Source organism: Strix aluco, chromosome 3, assembly GCF_031877795.1.
Source record: "Strix aluco isolate bStrAlu1 chromosome 3, bStrAlu1.hap1, whole genome shotgun sequence".
Lineage (NCBI taxonomy): Eukaryota > Metazoa > Chordata > Aves > Strigiformes > Strigidae > Strix > Strix aluco.
The window spans coordinates 54,940,230-54,956,034 of NC_133933.1; the positions used below are offsets into that span (position 1 = coordinate 54,940,230).

Sequence of the window (15,805 nt, forward strand, 5' to 3'; positions counted from 1 at the left end):
TCAGAATTGATAACATTTATACTTTTGGAGAGTAGCAGGTAAACTAACAAATAAACTATGCTCCCTGCATCACAGTTTTACCATATATTACCTAATATCTGAGGCCAAGACCTTAAAACCTTCCTTTGAAAAAGGCTGTGCTTTGTAAAAAGGTATATATGTAGGAGTAATTTGCAGTATCTTGTCATTTCACTACCTGTGAACTGTACAAGGTACATTCTTAGTCCCATGAAAACCCCATTGTCTGGAAATCATAGTTGGAAAAGTGTACACAACTGACAAGACATTACACTATTACTACGTTGTGCATGTCTAATGCAGATAATACAGTGAGACTCGAAAACAGCAATCTTAGTATATTTATTGTATATTAACATGCTTCCCATAATACTCTTGCTCACTCAACCTGCCTTTTTACCGTAATAACTTCACTTAAAAATCTATCCCTTTAAAACACTGTCCTACAAGGTAGAGACTGACACATCTTCCATGATATTAAAAAGATTTGTATACAGAAGTTGGGGTTTCATTTTCATAATTTAAGAGACCATGAAACCAAACCAGAAGTAACACTGAGGCAAGTGCTTGCTGAATGACTGACCTTCGGCAAGAGGACCAAGAATCTTCCTAGCTTCAGGAAGTGGCGGTACACGTTTCAGAAAGGCCATCCTCAGTGAACTGAAAATCACAGAATTCATTCTAAAAAGGTCTCTGCTTAGCCTTTTGTCTGCATAAGGGGTTTACATATAAAATTTAGAGAAAGCACCTTCGTTTACTTGATGAGCCGCTGAAATGATGCAGTGTTGAGAGATGTGCCATTGCTTGTTTTTTCCTTGAACCTCACCTCTGAGTTTATCCAGTTTACTGTTCAAAGTAGTCAATCTTGTTTGTTGCTGAAGATGAAAACACTTTGAAAATGCAGTGACAGAAATTTAAAAAGGCAAATATAAGCTATGCTATTTTGTAACTAAAACTTTAAAATGTATGGTTTGAGGAGGTACTGGTTATATGAGGTTGAAGATTTTTACAAGAGTTCAGCTCAACAGGAACCAGCTGTCACTTGTCTATTTTTAACTGTTTGAGAACTTGATATGCATACTGAGAAAAGAATTGGATAATGCATCTTTCTACTTTTGTTGGTAGACCTGAATGTCAAAGTGAAAGACAGTCATTTCAGACACTGCATTTTGCCCTCTCTGGTATGAGTGCCTCTCATTATTTTGACACAGATAATGGTTGCTTGTATTTCCTCAAGGGAACTACAGTAACTGTAGTAAAAACATTCAGGAGACATCTAGTAGTTAGACTATCCTCCATAAACATACCAAAACACTTATGCAGAAAGCACTGATAGAACAGTAGTAAAGTCTGTTGATAGAAATTTTCCAGTCATTAAATTCTACATCTAACTTTAATTTGTAGACCAATAAATGCAATTCCTAGCATGAACGTGACCATAAATAGATATTACTGACTCGGTGCAAGAGATAAGGAAGATCATCACAATTCTGTTTTCTAGGGATCTAGATGGATGAAGGAGGAGGTTGCACAGTGCAGTCAACGACAGCACAGAAAGTGAGTCTGTGCACGCACAAGCCAGGCCTACAGTGCATAGGTGTGCTTGCCTTGGCACCCAGAGTAAGAGCAAAAATGTCGAGGGCTGCTTTACCTCCTCCAGTGGCACACGCTGAATAGCATCTCTACGTTCCATGAACTACCAAGATTAAAGCTAGCTTAGATATGAGTATATGCCACCACTTTGTTGAGACTCATCATTGAAGGTATCTTCGAATGCTAATTATGCCAAATTTTTCTCCCTTCCTGGAAGAGTGCAGGAGAGGAAGTGTACCCGAACATTGGTATTTATAGTTTCCTCTCCACTATCCTACCAGACTCCTAAAGACACATTTAATCTTATCTATTGTACACTTACTTCTGAAGCAAACCATTTTTATTTAAACAGTGTAAAGTAAAAGGACTTTTTCACAAAGAATACCTTAGTAAATAAATTATAAACTATCATCACATAAATATTAATGAAAACATCGAAACACCATAATCTAGTTCTTCTCCAGTGTGTTTCTTGCTAGATTCACACTAGGTCAGGTGGCAGATTTATTATCTCCCATTTTCTATAGGAACCTCCCCCCCAAACCAGTATGTCAGCTTTACTACAAAGTAGTACTTCTCTTCCTTATTTGCTCTAAACAATTATAAGTGTACAATTAACATCAAAATCACTTGGTCATCTTTAAGAAATTTATAGAATCGGTGCATCCACAAATCTATATTCAAAGTGTGTATTGCATGTTTACAGTATGCAACGCATACGTGCTTCATTCACAGTTACAAACAACAGCATATGCAATAAGAAACTGTTAAGCAAAAAATACCCTGGTAATCAGATGACCATGAAAATTTAAGCCTCTTCAACAATTAACATCTTTTATAACACTGCTAAAAGCATTAATGAAAATTGAAGTGTGAAAAATGTACATTCTTTATTCTGCTGTTTAGATACAGAATAAAATTTAACTTTTCAGAAAATAAAACTATAGCTACAGCTTTGAGAGCTGTCAGTTTGCTTTTGAGGATAAAGTACATGCACTTTTTCCAGTTACTTTATTGCACATAATGTACAGTCATAAATGGTGTTTTATTTACATGTGTTTTGGCAATGTCCATGCTTGTTTTCCCCCTCAGAATACATTATTTTGCACAAACAAAACCTTAAATGTTTCACACAAACTGCCGTAATACAAGTCAAAGCATATATGTATATATGTTGTTTTGTTGTTGCTGTTTTTTCAATTAATTCTTCTAAGAGTTAATCTTTGCCTTGGGAGTGAGGTTCCTCCCAGTTAGTCTGTTGTCAAAGACAGACGTCCGAACTGCTGGCACCAAGAAGTTAGCACTGCAACCCGCTGTGCCTAACACCCACCTCCTACGCAGAACCATACCACCTGCAATTAGCGCGCAGGCACATAGAAGGAAGAGCACTGTACTTTCGTTAACCAGTTTGATTCAACATTGATTACCATGTGTTAATGTTATGGTTCATGTGTTATTTGGACAGTATTCCATTAATAGTGTTTTAGAAAAATATATCAAATATATTAAAAACAAAATAGAAATTCCAATAACAATTATGTACTTTCAACCCTAGGAATGTGTTACTCAGATTCCATTCTGTGCAATGTGCTATTTATGATGACTTCTATTTTTACTCAGATACAAAGCTTTAAGTTTCGTAGACTCCTAAGTATGTTTCCCCCAAGTTAAAAGTAATTTCTTAATGGATGGCAACACTCGTCAATATTTCCCTGCATTTTCAGGGCAGAAAACTTTTAGTGGACCATCTGGGAATAAACCACTCGTTACATGCAGATTTTGGACTTACTTTTTAAAGATATGTTCAAATAAAATATCGTAAGATATCGTAATGAACATATGTTCATTAAAAACATTTGAAAGGTGTCCCTGAAGACTCTTTACGAAATACATTCTGGATTGATAAACAAAAAAGTATACTTGGAGAAATCAAATTTGTTGTACTTTGGTACAACAGTTTACTTCTAAGAAGTGAATAGCATTGCTCAGATTTTACTTTGAAATGCTCTATGATGCTTTTGTTTATACTCTGACCTACTAAAAAAAAAAAAAAATTACCCTAAGATCAATCTCACTTTATTGGATGGAACAGCAACTGTCTAACTGACCTGAAGGTATGATCTTTCAATAATTAGGACAATTTAACCCCAGAATAATAACAAAGAAAAAGAACAACCTAGCTTCAGTGATATAGCAATACTGATGTCATCCTCAAATTCAGTTCTAAAAAGAGCCTGTTTCTATCTTATATGCAGGCAAAGTAGAAAATAGCTAATTTTCAGACAGGCACTTTGGTAAACTGAGAAATGCATTTGGTGGATAACAATTAATATAAAACTTTGATTTTGAAGTTTTCCTTTTTTTGCTGTTCTTCAGCTTTAGAGTACTTCAAAACTTACAGCAACTTTCACTACTGCATATAATGAAGAATGAGATGAAAATGCACTGTGGACAAAATATAACAGTAGTTCATATATAATAAAAAGACAAAATAATAAAAATATAACAGAAAAGCAGTAGTTCTGGGAATACAAGTATTTTTCAATATAAAACACTAACCTTTTGTCCCATCTGAATAGTTTCACCTAAACTGGAGAGAGTACTTCACCAAGTTTACATGTGTGTTTCTGAAAATTATTTAGGAATACAAATTATTGGCTCTGAAATGACACTTGTGCCATTATCCAATCAAAAGGTACTGATGTCCCCTGTTGTAAACATCTAATTTTTCAATCATCTGCCTGTGGCTTTTAGGATAGCAACATATTAATGATCTGTTAAATTAAAAAAGATTTCTGTACAAGTGAAACTATTCTAAATGCATTGATATTTCAGCTGTACCTATACATTTTTGTAAAACAAAGAGCTACATGCCATTAGAAAACTAACAAACATCTTCATCAGAGACAGACTATTTTTCTCCATAAAATAAAGATACGTTTTATTTTAATTACTACCAATACTGTGAGAACTTTTTAAAATTGAAGTTTTATATTGCATGGATTTCAAGATACGTAGTTTGAAACATCATAAATTAAAGAAGGCATTTGAACAGATGCAAAGACTCCTCATCTGAACTTTTACTATCTACAGGAAATAATTGGGCTTTCACAAAAACTGTTGATATCTGAAGAGCTATCTACATTGAGGATCTCCCTCGACATTAGCTGTAATTACTGTCCACTTAAGATTACAAATCTAGGAGGACGACCTGGGATATGTAAAGTAGCCTCAGACAGCAGAAGCTTTAAGGAAGAGAAACATTTCTGTAAAAATATTTGCATAGATGTACATTCAAAACAGCATTTTCACCATTTCAATTCCCTGCATTCATGTTGCTACAGTCATCCACAGGGATAACGATCACATAAAGGCAGCCCTGGAATTTGAAATGGCTGTTGCTTGTTAATTTAGTGAAAGGTGTATTTTTGTACTTTCTGCAGTCATTAGGAAATGATCCGGTTTGACCTTTGGCTTACAGAAATCGTACTCCCCTGAGCTAGGCAATACTGATAGACTATAGCAGAAGTACAAAAAAAAAAAAAGTTACTTAAAAATAGTGTGGCATGAAGAAAATAAGGCACTTCCGGCAAAGAAACCCCCCAGTTTTTGTATTTTGATGTACAGTAATTCTATCTAGAAGTATTTTGTGCTTAGAAACGTCACATGATGCAACAGTGAATCAGGTGCCAAAACCAACAAATCACAAATTACTATGAGATTAACTGCAACCTCTAAATGGTTCAACAAAGAATCAAACTGGTTTCTGTACACCGTCACAATTTTCCAATACACTGGCATCTTTGCTCTTTTGCTGTGAGCCGACAGTAATTATTTTAGAGAAAGAAAAAGAAAGTGTGGAATTAGTAACGCAGATGCTGAAAGGCAAGTGGCAAGACTCTACAAGAAGAATGCCTCAAAAAATGCTACTTTGTTCCCATTTCTACTGGCACCTATTCCTCAAGGTAAAAGGCCAGAATGACCAAAGCCAACTTAATATAGTAGTGTGCAGAATGTCAGCCGACAAACAACATAAAAACAAGTCACATTGTGTTATCTGTGGTCACGTTCTTCAGGGTTAGTCCAGTAACTCAAGACTTTACATTCTTCCGTCTTTATTTGTTTATTTTAATTAAACATGTAATGGTTAATAAACAGACATAGTCCAGAGTTAGTAGGTTGGTATTATAACATTTATTAAAATAATGCTATGGGTTAATAGAAACAGCAAAGAACCAAAGAATTAAAATGCAAGCTATGTAAAAACCCAACTAAAACCCAAATATGTCTAATGTATTCATCCAGTAGCTAACTAAAAGCCCAAGAAAGACAACACTCCCAATATAATAAAGTACTGCAAAACAATTGGCAATTTTTCAGTTATCAAAATTGTGGGTTTTGCATTTTGTATCCTTTTTTCTCAATCAGGAAAAAAATTCTTTTGAATGTTATATAACATACATATAAAACAAGATAGAAAAATACATTATAAACTTGTAACAATGGCTGTAAATACATTATCTTACATGTTTCTCATAGGCAATAGGTTGGTTATGGTACATACATAGCATGAAACTACTAAGATAATAAAGAATAGACAAATACATGTCATCTGTACGGTTACATACAAGCGACACTCCCATCTACCCACTCTAAAAAAATTACATAATACTGTCAGAAAGAAGTCTTAAAACTACTTATTTTAATAAAGAAAAAGTCATTAAAGAATGATAATACTGAGAACCAAGGCATTCAGAGATTTCAAAAGTCATGCTTTTTTTTTTTTTAAGTTGATCCAAAATTTTGTCAACTAAGTTTTCAGAAGTTTGTTCAGAGCAAACATTACTTTCACATGTCACACATCTATTTCATACACTTCCCCTCCCCCCCAGTAAAAGACCTTTGATAAACATCTAAAATGTCCAGGTTTTATCATACTTGAGATGACACTGGATCAAATACTGGTATTGTTTTAGCAAATCTTTCTTCAAATGTTCGAGTGTCGCAAGTTTATTCAACCAACCAACCAAAATAAAATCAAAATGGCACAGCATATACTGTAAGTAAAATCAACACAACTGTATGTGTAACAGGAAGACAAAGCCGGTGGCACAATAAACAAAAAGCTAGCTGAATACGAAAGGATGAATGTCTATTGCATAGTAAATAAACTGATAATTATTTCCAGGTGAGACAAGATGTTAGATGAGGTCACCATGCAGGTGCTTAAAAATGTAAGCCCTCTTAGCTTACTATTGACCTTTCATTTGGAAGCTGTGACGATTTGCAGGAGGAGAATAAGTTGACAAGAGGGGAATAAAGTTATCACCTGATATTTGCCAAGTTTAGTACTGAGCCCCACACAATGTAATACTTAATGTTTTCAGAATTAAATACTGTGCGTTCAACAGCTTCAGCTCTTGCAATTGCCCAGCTATATGCATCTCATGTGGAAATAAGGGTTAAAAATAAAGTATAGGTGGACTTCAAACAATTAGCTGATGTCCCTCTCCTGCTTATCTTACAAAGAAAACTCAGCGGGCAGATCTAACAATAGTCAAAGAAGAGCTGAAAAATAAGTGACTTGCACGCTGTTTGCCACTGCAGGAGCTGCGAGTGAAAACCGGGGACATGCTCAGACTAGAACTGAAAACTAGCTAAGCACTTTGAATTTCATTATCCACAGAACATCTGTTTTCTGGGTGACACCAAAGCCTACTGTATTTGATATATATTTATTCCAACCAAAATCAAAACTCCTCTCCATCCCTGAACAAAACCGACATACTTCCAGCTCTACAAACATTTGTCAGCTACTAGTCTCATTTAGCATGAGACAGTCTGTATCACAGAACCCTTTGGTTTACATTGCACAAGTATGGCATTTGCTATGATTTAAAAAGTAGAGTGGCTGAAATAACAATGGGCTGGTCTGACAAAAACTTAGCAAATATTTAATGCAATGAGATTTTGGCAAAGTCACATCACACTAGTATGGCAAAAATCAGGTAATTAATATGGTCAACTCATCATTTGTCTTTCCTCACAGCTTCTTTCACATACTGGGCGACTGAGTGGCATGCAGTAACTTGTCTGAGGGAGAAGCTGATTATACAAGACATTTGACTAAATGACCATGAAGAAAATAAGGCACTTCCTTTTCTTTAGACTTATTCCAATACTTAAAAAATAAAAAAGAAAGACTAAAAGGCTCTTTTGGTCTTTTGTTTCTTGACAACCACCAGAAAAAATCATTTAATGAAATAAAGGGTTTCTTTGTTCTTTTTTTCTTTTTTTTATAACACTTGAAAGTATAAAATGCTACATTTCCAAAAATATATTTTTTTTTCTGCACCAGCACCCTTGTATAGTAAAAGTATCTACTTTTTTGTTCATTTTGTTTCAATGCACTACACTTTATCTACAATTTCATTACATGTATACAGCAAATAGGCAAGCATGGCTTTTACATCCTTAATGAAATTTTTTCTATACAGGGAGTTTTAAAAAAAATATTTGAACAGTTTGCCCAGTAATGTGACACATAATGCATGTACCTTGTTCTCATGTAATCTTCTGAGGAGATTAAAATATGGTTAAAATAATTTAAACTCAGATTTTGCTTTAATAGTGTTGCTGTTTTGTTCTCTGCATTAACATAGTTCTGAAAAGTCATTGTAATCTGCATTTCATGGCACACTTTCCTTTAAAACGTCCAATTTGGCAGGCAATAGAAAAAAGGCTGCAATGTCTGCCCTTTGAGGGCACCGGTAGTGACTAAACAGCATATCAAATTTTGAATACTTTTTGGAATCCCTTCCCCAATGACATCCCTGACCAAAGGTTCATGCATGATGCATCATCACACAGTACATTCAGAGAGAGCTTTGACTTCTTTTTTTTTTTTTTTTTTTTGAGAAGAAAAATATTCCTAGAAGTCTCTCACAGTAACTGCCTCTGTCATCGGGTAGTTAAGGGACATCTGTCTCCATCTCGTGCGAGGCCTCCTTACCGTTCGCTTGGGGCAGGACACTAGAGGATGATCAGTGCGGAGGGATGAGTTGGACCTTATTGCTTTACTACTATTCAGTGCAGGTTCTAGAACCACTTTCACCCAAACAGGAGAACAACAAAAAGCGGAGTTGGAGGACAACAATTTCTTTGTCTGTTTTGTTAGATGGTAAGACGAACGGACAAGTGCCCCAGCTCGCTGCACTGAAGACAGGCAAGCAAAGGCGTTTACCAGTTAACTGATCAGCAGGCAGGCATGGTCAGGTCATCATTGGGTGAAGAGTTCAGAGGTCAGAAGGTCATAGGTTAGTTGCCGGTGGCGGCTGGGTGGTTAGAAACAAAAAAAAAACAAAACAAAAAAAAGAAAGAAAAGATAGAGAAGAGATTAGTTCCAGCTAGTGACGGCTTAATGACAACATGAAAACTAATCACAACTAATAAAAAAAACAAGCATGTTTAATTCTGACATACTGATCGACACCATCTACAGAATGCAATAAAATCATGACAGCCCTCCATCATGATTTGGACACGTGAAGGAGAAGCCCGCTCCCACAAAACCGGTTAACAGGAGAAATAGAGATAAAATACGACTAACGACTAATGGTTAGTAGCAGTCGATGAAGGAAATTGGAAAACAAAAAACAATGAACAGTTTTGGAACTGGGCAGAAGATTTCTGGAACAACAGTCAGTGCACAGCATCAGTATCTGACTGCTATTAAGCATTAGTACCTCCCCAGGTGCAAGCATTAAAGCAACTATTAATGATGGATGTGATTATTAATAACTGGTTGTTAAAAGAATGGAGTCATCTAAGGAATTCTGGACTTAGAGAAACAATTTGGTTCAACAAACTATGGGCCAAACAAAGGGTTTTTGTTCAATAAATTTTTTATTGCCTTTCATTTATTCTATTTACAAACAACATGGAATTTCTTGGCCTCATGATACAAAGCAATACTAAACTGTAGTCTAGCAACGTAGGCATCATCGTGGGAACGGAAAACGCTCAGCCTGCTACTTTAGCCAGCATTTTCCCATTCAAAATACTATTTTACACATATAGGACACTTATAAAATGCACTTGCATGTAAACACTGTAAAAGTCCTGCCATTTTAAAGTCTATACTTAAAAAGCTCTAAGTACATCAAAAAATAGAGAAAATATCTAATTGATACTAATAAGGCATTTTAAAACTACAAACAGCTCTCTTTATTCATTTTCAAAGCTAATACTCTGCAAATACAATAAAATCTGACATTTCATATACATTCCTGCTTTATATTTTTATATTTTAAAAGAAGCCACCTGTAAATACTATTTTCTTTTGCAAAACAAAAACAAAAAACCAAAACAAAACAAAAAAAAATCAAACCCAAAAACACAAACAAATTACAGTAAAACATAAAAAAGTTCTCAAGTGGAAAGTTATCATTCCCAATGTTCTTGAGCTGTTCCTTCTTTTATCATTCTCTCACATTCTCCTTCACCAAACTTGGTCCACTTAACAGTAGTATGATTTTTTTTTTTTAATATATTTTTTAAGACTCATTCAACAGCTTAATTATAGCTAATAAATTCTGAGGTTGATAAAGTTTTTGTACTGTTGCCACTTTGACTAAGGCAGAGGAGATGAAAGTGAGAAAGGTATTCAGTGCAAAGTCAGATTTGTGCCATTACATAAAATGAAGTCCAGTAGGTGTAATATTCACAGATAGCATTGATTTAGCAATCTTTCTCATGGGCTGATTTACTTTCACATACTAAAATGGCCTATCATTTAGGATACAGTTCATAACTCTATGAAAAATTACTACTGTAACATAAATGAGACCACATACTCCCTGATTTTTTTCAGAATCATGCTAAGTGGGATTTGTTTACATTAAACCAGCTGTTTCAAAAATAAGCAAAAATAAAAATAAATATTTTATGTGGCACAATCTCACCACTTTACAGGTATACTAGAAACAGACTCTTAAAGCATTTTGATACTGATTACAATTTGATTAAATGGTATTAAAATTTATATATAAATTATGTGACAGTTGGTTTGGATAAAACATTCAAGAAAATTCTCAGCATTAATATTTCTTGTGGAGCAAGCTACCTTTTAAAAATACCAGTACACCTGTGATACATCCTCTGCCAAGTCTCTGGCCTTCTACAGTACACACAGGTTTGTCAACTGTGCAACACCATTTACAGTTTATTACAATTAAATCAGTCAGTCTCTCTGTTATATGCATCAAATTCAATTTTGTATTATTTATAAACTGGGGGTTTATTCTGAGTTAAAATGAGCTATATTTTTCAACCCTTCACCAATTCTAAATGCTTAGTTGTAAGAGTAAAACATTTACACATTTGGGGATTCTTGCTTTAAATGCAGTGCTTACCTCTAAAAAAAAACTATGCAAAGAATAAAAACCTACTTAAAAAGTGAATGCAGTAGTACTACAAGATAATCTGAAAGTCAATTTAGAATTTTAAAAAAACTTTAGACCCAATGAATGTGAATATAGATTTAGTGACATTTAACTATATAAAAAAAAGTTTCCACATTGAAAAAAAAGCTTTTCGGTTTGCTGACATTGTTTTTCATGGCTATAGCTATAGAATTATATTGGTGACAGAATAACCAAATAGGTGAATATGGTAAATACTGGTAGTATTTTAATTTCACAGTATAACTTTAGCTCATGAAAAGAAACTATTCTATTGCTGAACAAAGTTCTCTTCAAAACCTTTTGTGAAACTGTTAAACCTGTGCAGTGATTATCTAGGATTTCAAATTCAAAATACAATGAAGTGCAGTTGTAAAATTAACTTTGTGTAAGTTTCTTAATACACATCGGGATTATTTAGATAAGACTTTAAAATAACATTCTCCTGAAATATCAGCATGGTTTTCATGCTAAAGGAGAGGTATGCATGACTTATTCCACAGGAGATAAGCCATGTGTATTTATTTAGCTACTTAAGACAGTGGGCTTCCAATATTGCTAGACATGAACACTGTGTTATCAGAAAATGGCTGTATTTTAAGAGAAGGTGAAATTATACAAATAATTAATTTCAATTACTTACAAGAGACCCAGATGAAACATCTAGGTCCTTCACAAAGTATTTAAAATATATGTTGAGTAAACGCTACAATAACAAACTTCAACTACAAATTGGTATTTCCCTCCCCTGTGCTTTATCAGTATATTTATTAGTTGTCTCAGACAAATATCTAATTAAACAAAAAGGTAGCCTCACCTCTCACCTGAAACTACCATTGCAGATCATGAAAGACCATTAGCAAAAACTGATTTTGTAACATCAGGTCAAACTTTCAAACGCAACGAAATCCTTATCATCCAATTAATTACTCTTGACAGAGATAGGTTTTCATCTTTTTTTCCTTTTTTTTAAAAAAAAATTTTCCTTTTTTCCCCTCTTTTTTTTTGGTAACCATGGGCTATGACCTTATTCTGATTATACCCTGTTGCCCATTGAAGAGTTCTCAAGAAATAAGAACAAGCCAATGGGCTGTAAATAGTGTGTGGTGGTACAAAAGAAGCAGCAGTCTTCTAGAAAACTTAAGTAGTGTCTTTACACTATGTACACTATGCTTTACATTTTCTGTAAAGCGTAAGATCATACGAAAAATAGAAGTATTACATAAATATAGCAAATATCCAGGAGGGCACTTTTTACCGTATTGACTGAAATCTGTTTTGTTTCTTGCAGTTAATTTATGGAAGGTTGTGAGAAGTGAAGTGTAGTCAATGTTAAGAGATGTCAGATCTGTCACCTGAATTTGGCTTTTGAATATTACAGTATCATAGAAGCCTGCACAACACTGGTTTTGATGAGAGCAGAATAATAATACTTGGCACATAACGCTTTGCATCCTCAAAGCCCTGTACAAAACAAGAACCCCCACAACACCCCTGTGAGGTAGGGAAGTATTATTATCCTTATTTTACAGATGGGAAAACATACACAGAGAGATTAAATGACTTGCCGAAACCCACAGTGAGTCAGCAGCAGGGATGGGATAAGAATTCAGCCCACACACTGCTTCCTAGCCAATGTCAATAAACCGAAAATATCACTTTTCTCAATAAGCTTAAATACTTCATTCAGGGGTCCAAAGGCATTACACTTGAGGAGCAGGAGAAAAATGAAGATTTACTTTCCATTCAAGGCTTAAAGAGAGATGCCCAAATATTGGATGTCATCTCACCAACAGAACTTCAAAAGTTGCTTCTCCTTCAGGTTACACATTTTAGCAGCAAAAGGCAAATACCAAGAAATAGATTTTGGCAAAAAAACCCCAAAACACCCTCCCTTCCCCACCCTTAGTAATTCAAACTCAAACAACTTTTGAAGTATTATCTTCACAGCCCTTACCTTTCTGAATTCAGTCAGGTATCTGAGAACATGCATCCTCCTCATAATATACAGTACAGTGGCTCAAAAGTTTATTGGAAAAAAAGGAATCTAAATCTTCAGATTTCTCCAGACACAGACAGGAGGCATTTATTCCTTTACTTCTTTCTCATTAAGCAATCATCCATTCATTTTATTTTGCAACACCAATCTGATATTTCCACACCAATTAAAAGAACAAACTGGGGGGAGAGGGGAGGAACACAACCGAATTAATTATTACAGCACTGAATTCATAGTGTTTCCTGATGCAGATGGATTTTTAAATAGTTTTTAAAAGGGAATCAGTTATAGCATTTATATTAAATATATCACAAAGTTTATATATTTAATTGAGCTGGGAAAGTCAAGTTCACAAAATGTTTTTAAAAACACAAGCATTCCCAAAGCTTTAAAATATTAACTATTCATATTTTCGTGAAAAATAATGAATGGGTCAAAATAGGGTATTTGGTTAACCAGCTGTGGTGTTGCAAATCTCATGTACACTCAAAGCACTTCTTACAAACAAGAACTGCAGAACTAAACTAACCTCGGTCTGCGGTCACAATCCTTTGGTAAGGATGGACACGCATATCGTGCCTTCGAACTTTAGTAGCCACCGCACCTAGTTAAATTGCAATTACCAAGACAAAGTTAGAAAACATTCAAAGAAAACATTAACAGCAGGTTTATCAAAATGGATTTAAATGATCATTAACTACAAAAGTTCATTTTAAGAAAAGCAACAAGTTAAGGCACAGTAGTTTCAAATCTTAATCTTAAAAAGAAGTTTATCTGTGCAGATTAATATTGCATTTATTTTAAACATCCTGGCCTTAACCTGTTTAATCCATTCATTTACAATCCCAAAATTACAGTATTTCATGAAATCTATTAGACCCAAGCACATTTAAGCTTTACTAGTCACATATTCACTGAAGTGCCTTTCTTGCAGCAGGACTATTTTAAATAATGCCATCTTTTAATACTGACAATTATTTGCTAACCTTAAGATCACTTCCAGTTCTACCACAAAAAAAAAAGTTTTAAAGCAATTCTTCAAGCCTACAGACTGTGATTTTAAAATTTAAGTCAATAAGTATGAACTGCAATGAATTAGGTGATTAGTAAAGCAAACACTATATAGAACACTTAGCAGTCAGTATACCACTATACACTCATAAATTACAGCTACTCTGTAATAATAGGAGCTAATCCAAATTAATAGCACTATTTTATTTTAAATCTATGTGCAAAAAAGTGCAAGTAAGTCACTGACTGCTAGGCCAAGCTTTTTTCAAGGCTGCTGAAACTAAGCATTTGTTAAAATTCAGATCTGATGAAGGATCAGTTAAGACCGTTCTTGAATTCTTAGCCTTTCGTTGGGAAAGCCATACCTGAAGATAAAAGGAAGGGAATTAAGTTAGTCACCAACTAAAATTTGATCCCAACACCAATATCCCCAATAATACTAATAGGGATTCATTTCTCCCATTTTTAACAGAATTATTTTAAGACATCTTAAAGGTCCACCACAAAAATGGACAAAATATAGCATACTATTAATGAGAATTAGTGTACTGCAAAATAAAACTCAATGAAAAACTGACTTAATTCAATTAACTCTATACAATTGCTCAGATAATAGAGCAGATGTATTAAGAGTTATTGATTCTATGCTACCTAAGTGGGAGTGTGGGTTTCCTGCCCACCTCACCCCATCCACCCTTCCCGCTCCCTTTTCCTTTTTTAAATAAGATTACTTGGTGAGATTTGTTTTGAGCAATACACCTGTGCTCTCACAGCTAAGCCCAAAGTATGCAATGGTTACAAATCCCTTTTTTGGAGTCATTTTCCCCTCCTAGCTCTTTACAGAAAATCCTGCAAGAAATCAAAATTCCCTGCATCATATTACATTATTACTATGGAATGATGTATTTCTTTACTTGCTATTAGCTGAATGTAATAGAGGGGTTTGCCACTAACCAGCAACTGACAACTTCTGTGATGATACCTGTAACTGTGACTTTACCCCAGGACATATTGTAAGTGGACTGGTAAAGATTGGGGGTGGAGTAGCTGGGGAGAATATTTACATGTTCGTGGAAAATTAATAAATGATGACATTATCATATGCTCACTGAGTTTTGGCTATGGGGTAATGGACAACAACCATAAGCTGCTCAAAGACAGACCTATGGCATACTTTTGTCCTACTATAATTTTTATTATTGATTCACTAATCCTGAAAGGCAGAAGTCTGAAATACATTTTCTTTTTTATTGCTCAAACATGGGAACATGCACACATGCAAATAACTCAACAAGTATTTGTCACGTAAGTGAAGCACTGATTTTTTTGCAATACTTTCAACAAAATACTGACTTTGAACCTTATTGTCCAGTGTTTATTAGAGATGTTTAGAATTTGTGTAAATCAGTAACTGCCACTGAACAAATTAAGATCAAAGTCCTATAAAATCAACATTATGCAGCACCAAGGTCATATGCAATTCAGAACAAGCTGAAGAGAAAAGATTATTTAGATTCTGTAGAGGGTAGCAAAGGAAGAAACTACTGAAACTGCTTTTTCCATATTGACCAGTTAACTTAAATTGTCACGGCTGCTTTATATTTCTTGCCTTCACACAGCAAGTCAATGGTCTGAAATATTAGGAATGATGGATATATATAGAAACCATCAGTAAAGTTGCTAATTGTATCACCCTTTAGTTATTAACTGAAACTGTTTTCTG

At 34.5% G+C, this 15,805-nt stretch overlaps 1 protein-coding gene across 12 annotated transcripts in view; it reads right to left on the reverse strand.

Annotated features, from left to right (window-relative positions):
* Positions 1-2,476: 2,476 nt before the first annotated feature.
* The window catches only part of QKI (QKI, KH domain containing RNA binding), a 169,478-nt gene continuing 156,149 nt past the window's right edge, over positions 2,477-15,805 (reverse strand). For 6 of the 12 annotated variants that reach the window (XM_074818624.1, XM_074818617.1, XM_074818616.1 and 3 more), the window contains 2 exons: positions 13,601-13,675; positions 2,477-8,945 (listed from right to left, as the gene is read on the reverse strand). In XM_074818624.1, coding sequence (XP_074674725.1) covers positions 8,929-8,945; positions 13,601-13,675 — 92 coding nt within the window. In that variant the 3' untranslated portion in view covers positions 2,477-8,928. Of the gene's footprint in view, positions 8,946-9,497; positions 14,448-15,805 lie in introns of those variants that run through there. The other 6 variants (XM_074818625.1, XM_074818619.1, XM_074818622.1 and 3 more) reach the window with 3 other exon arrangements.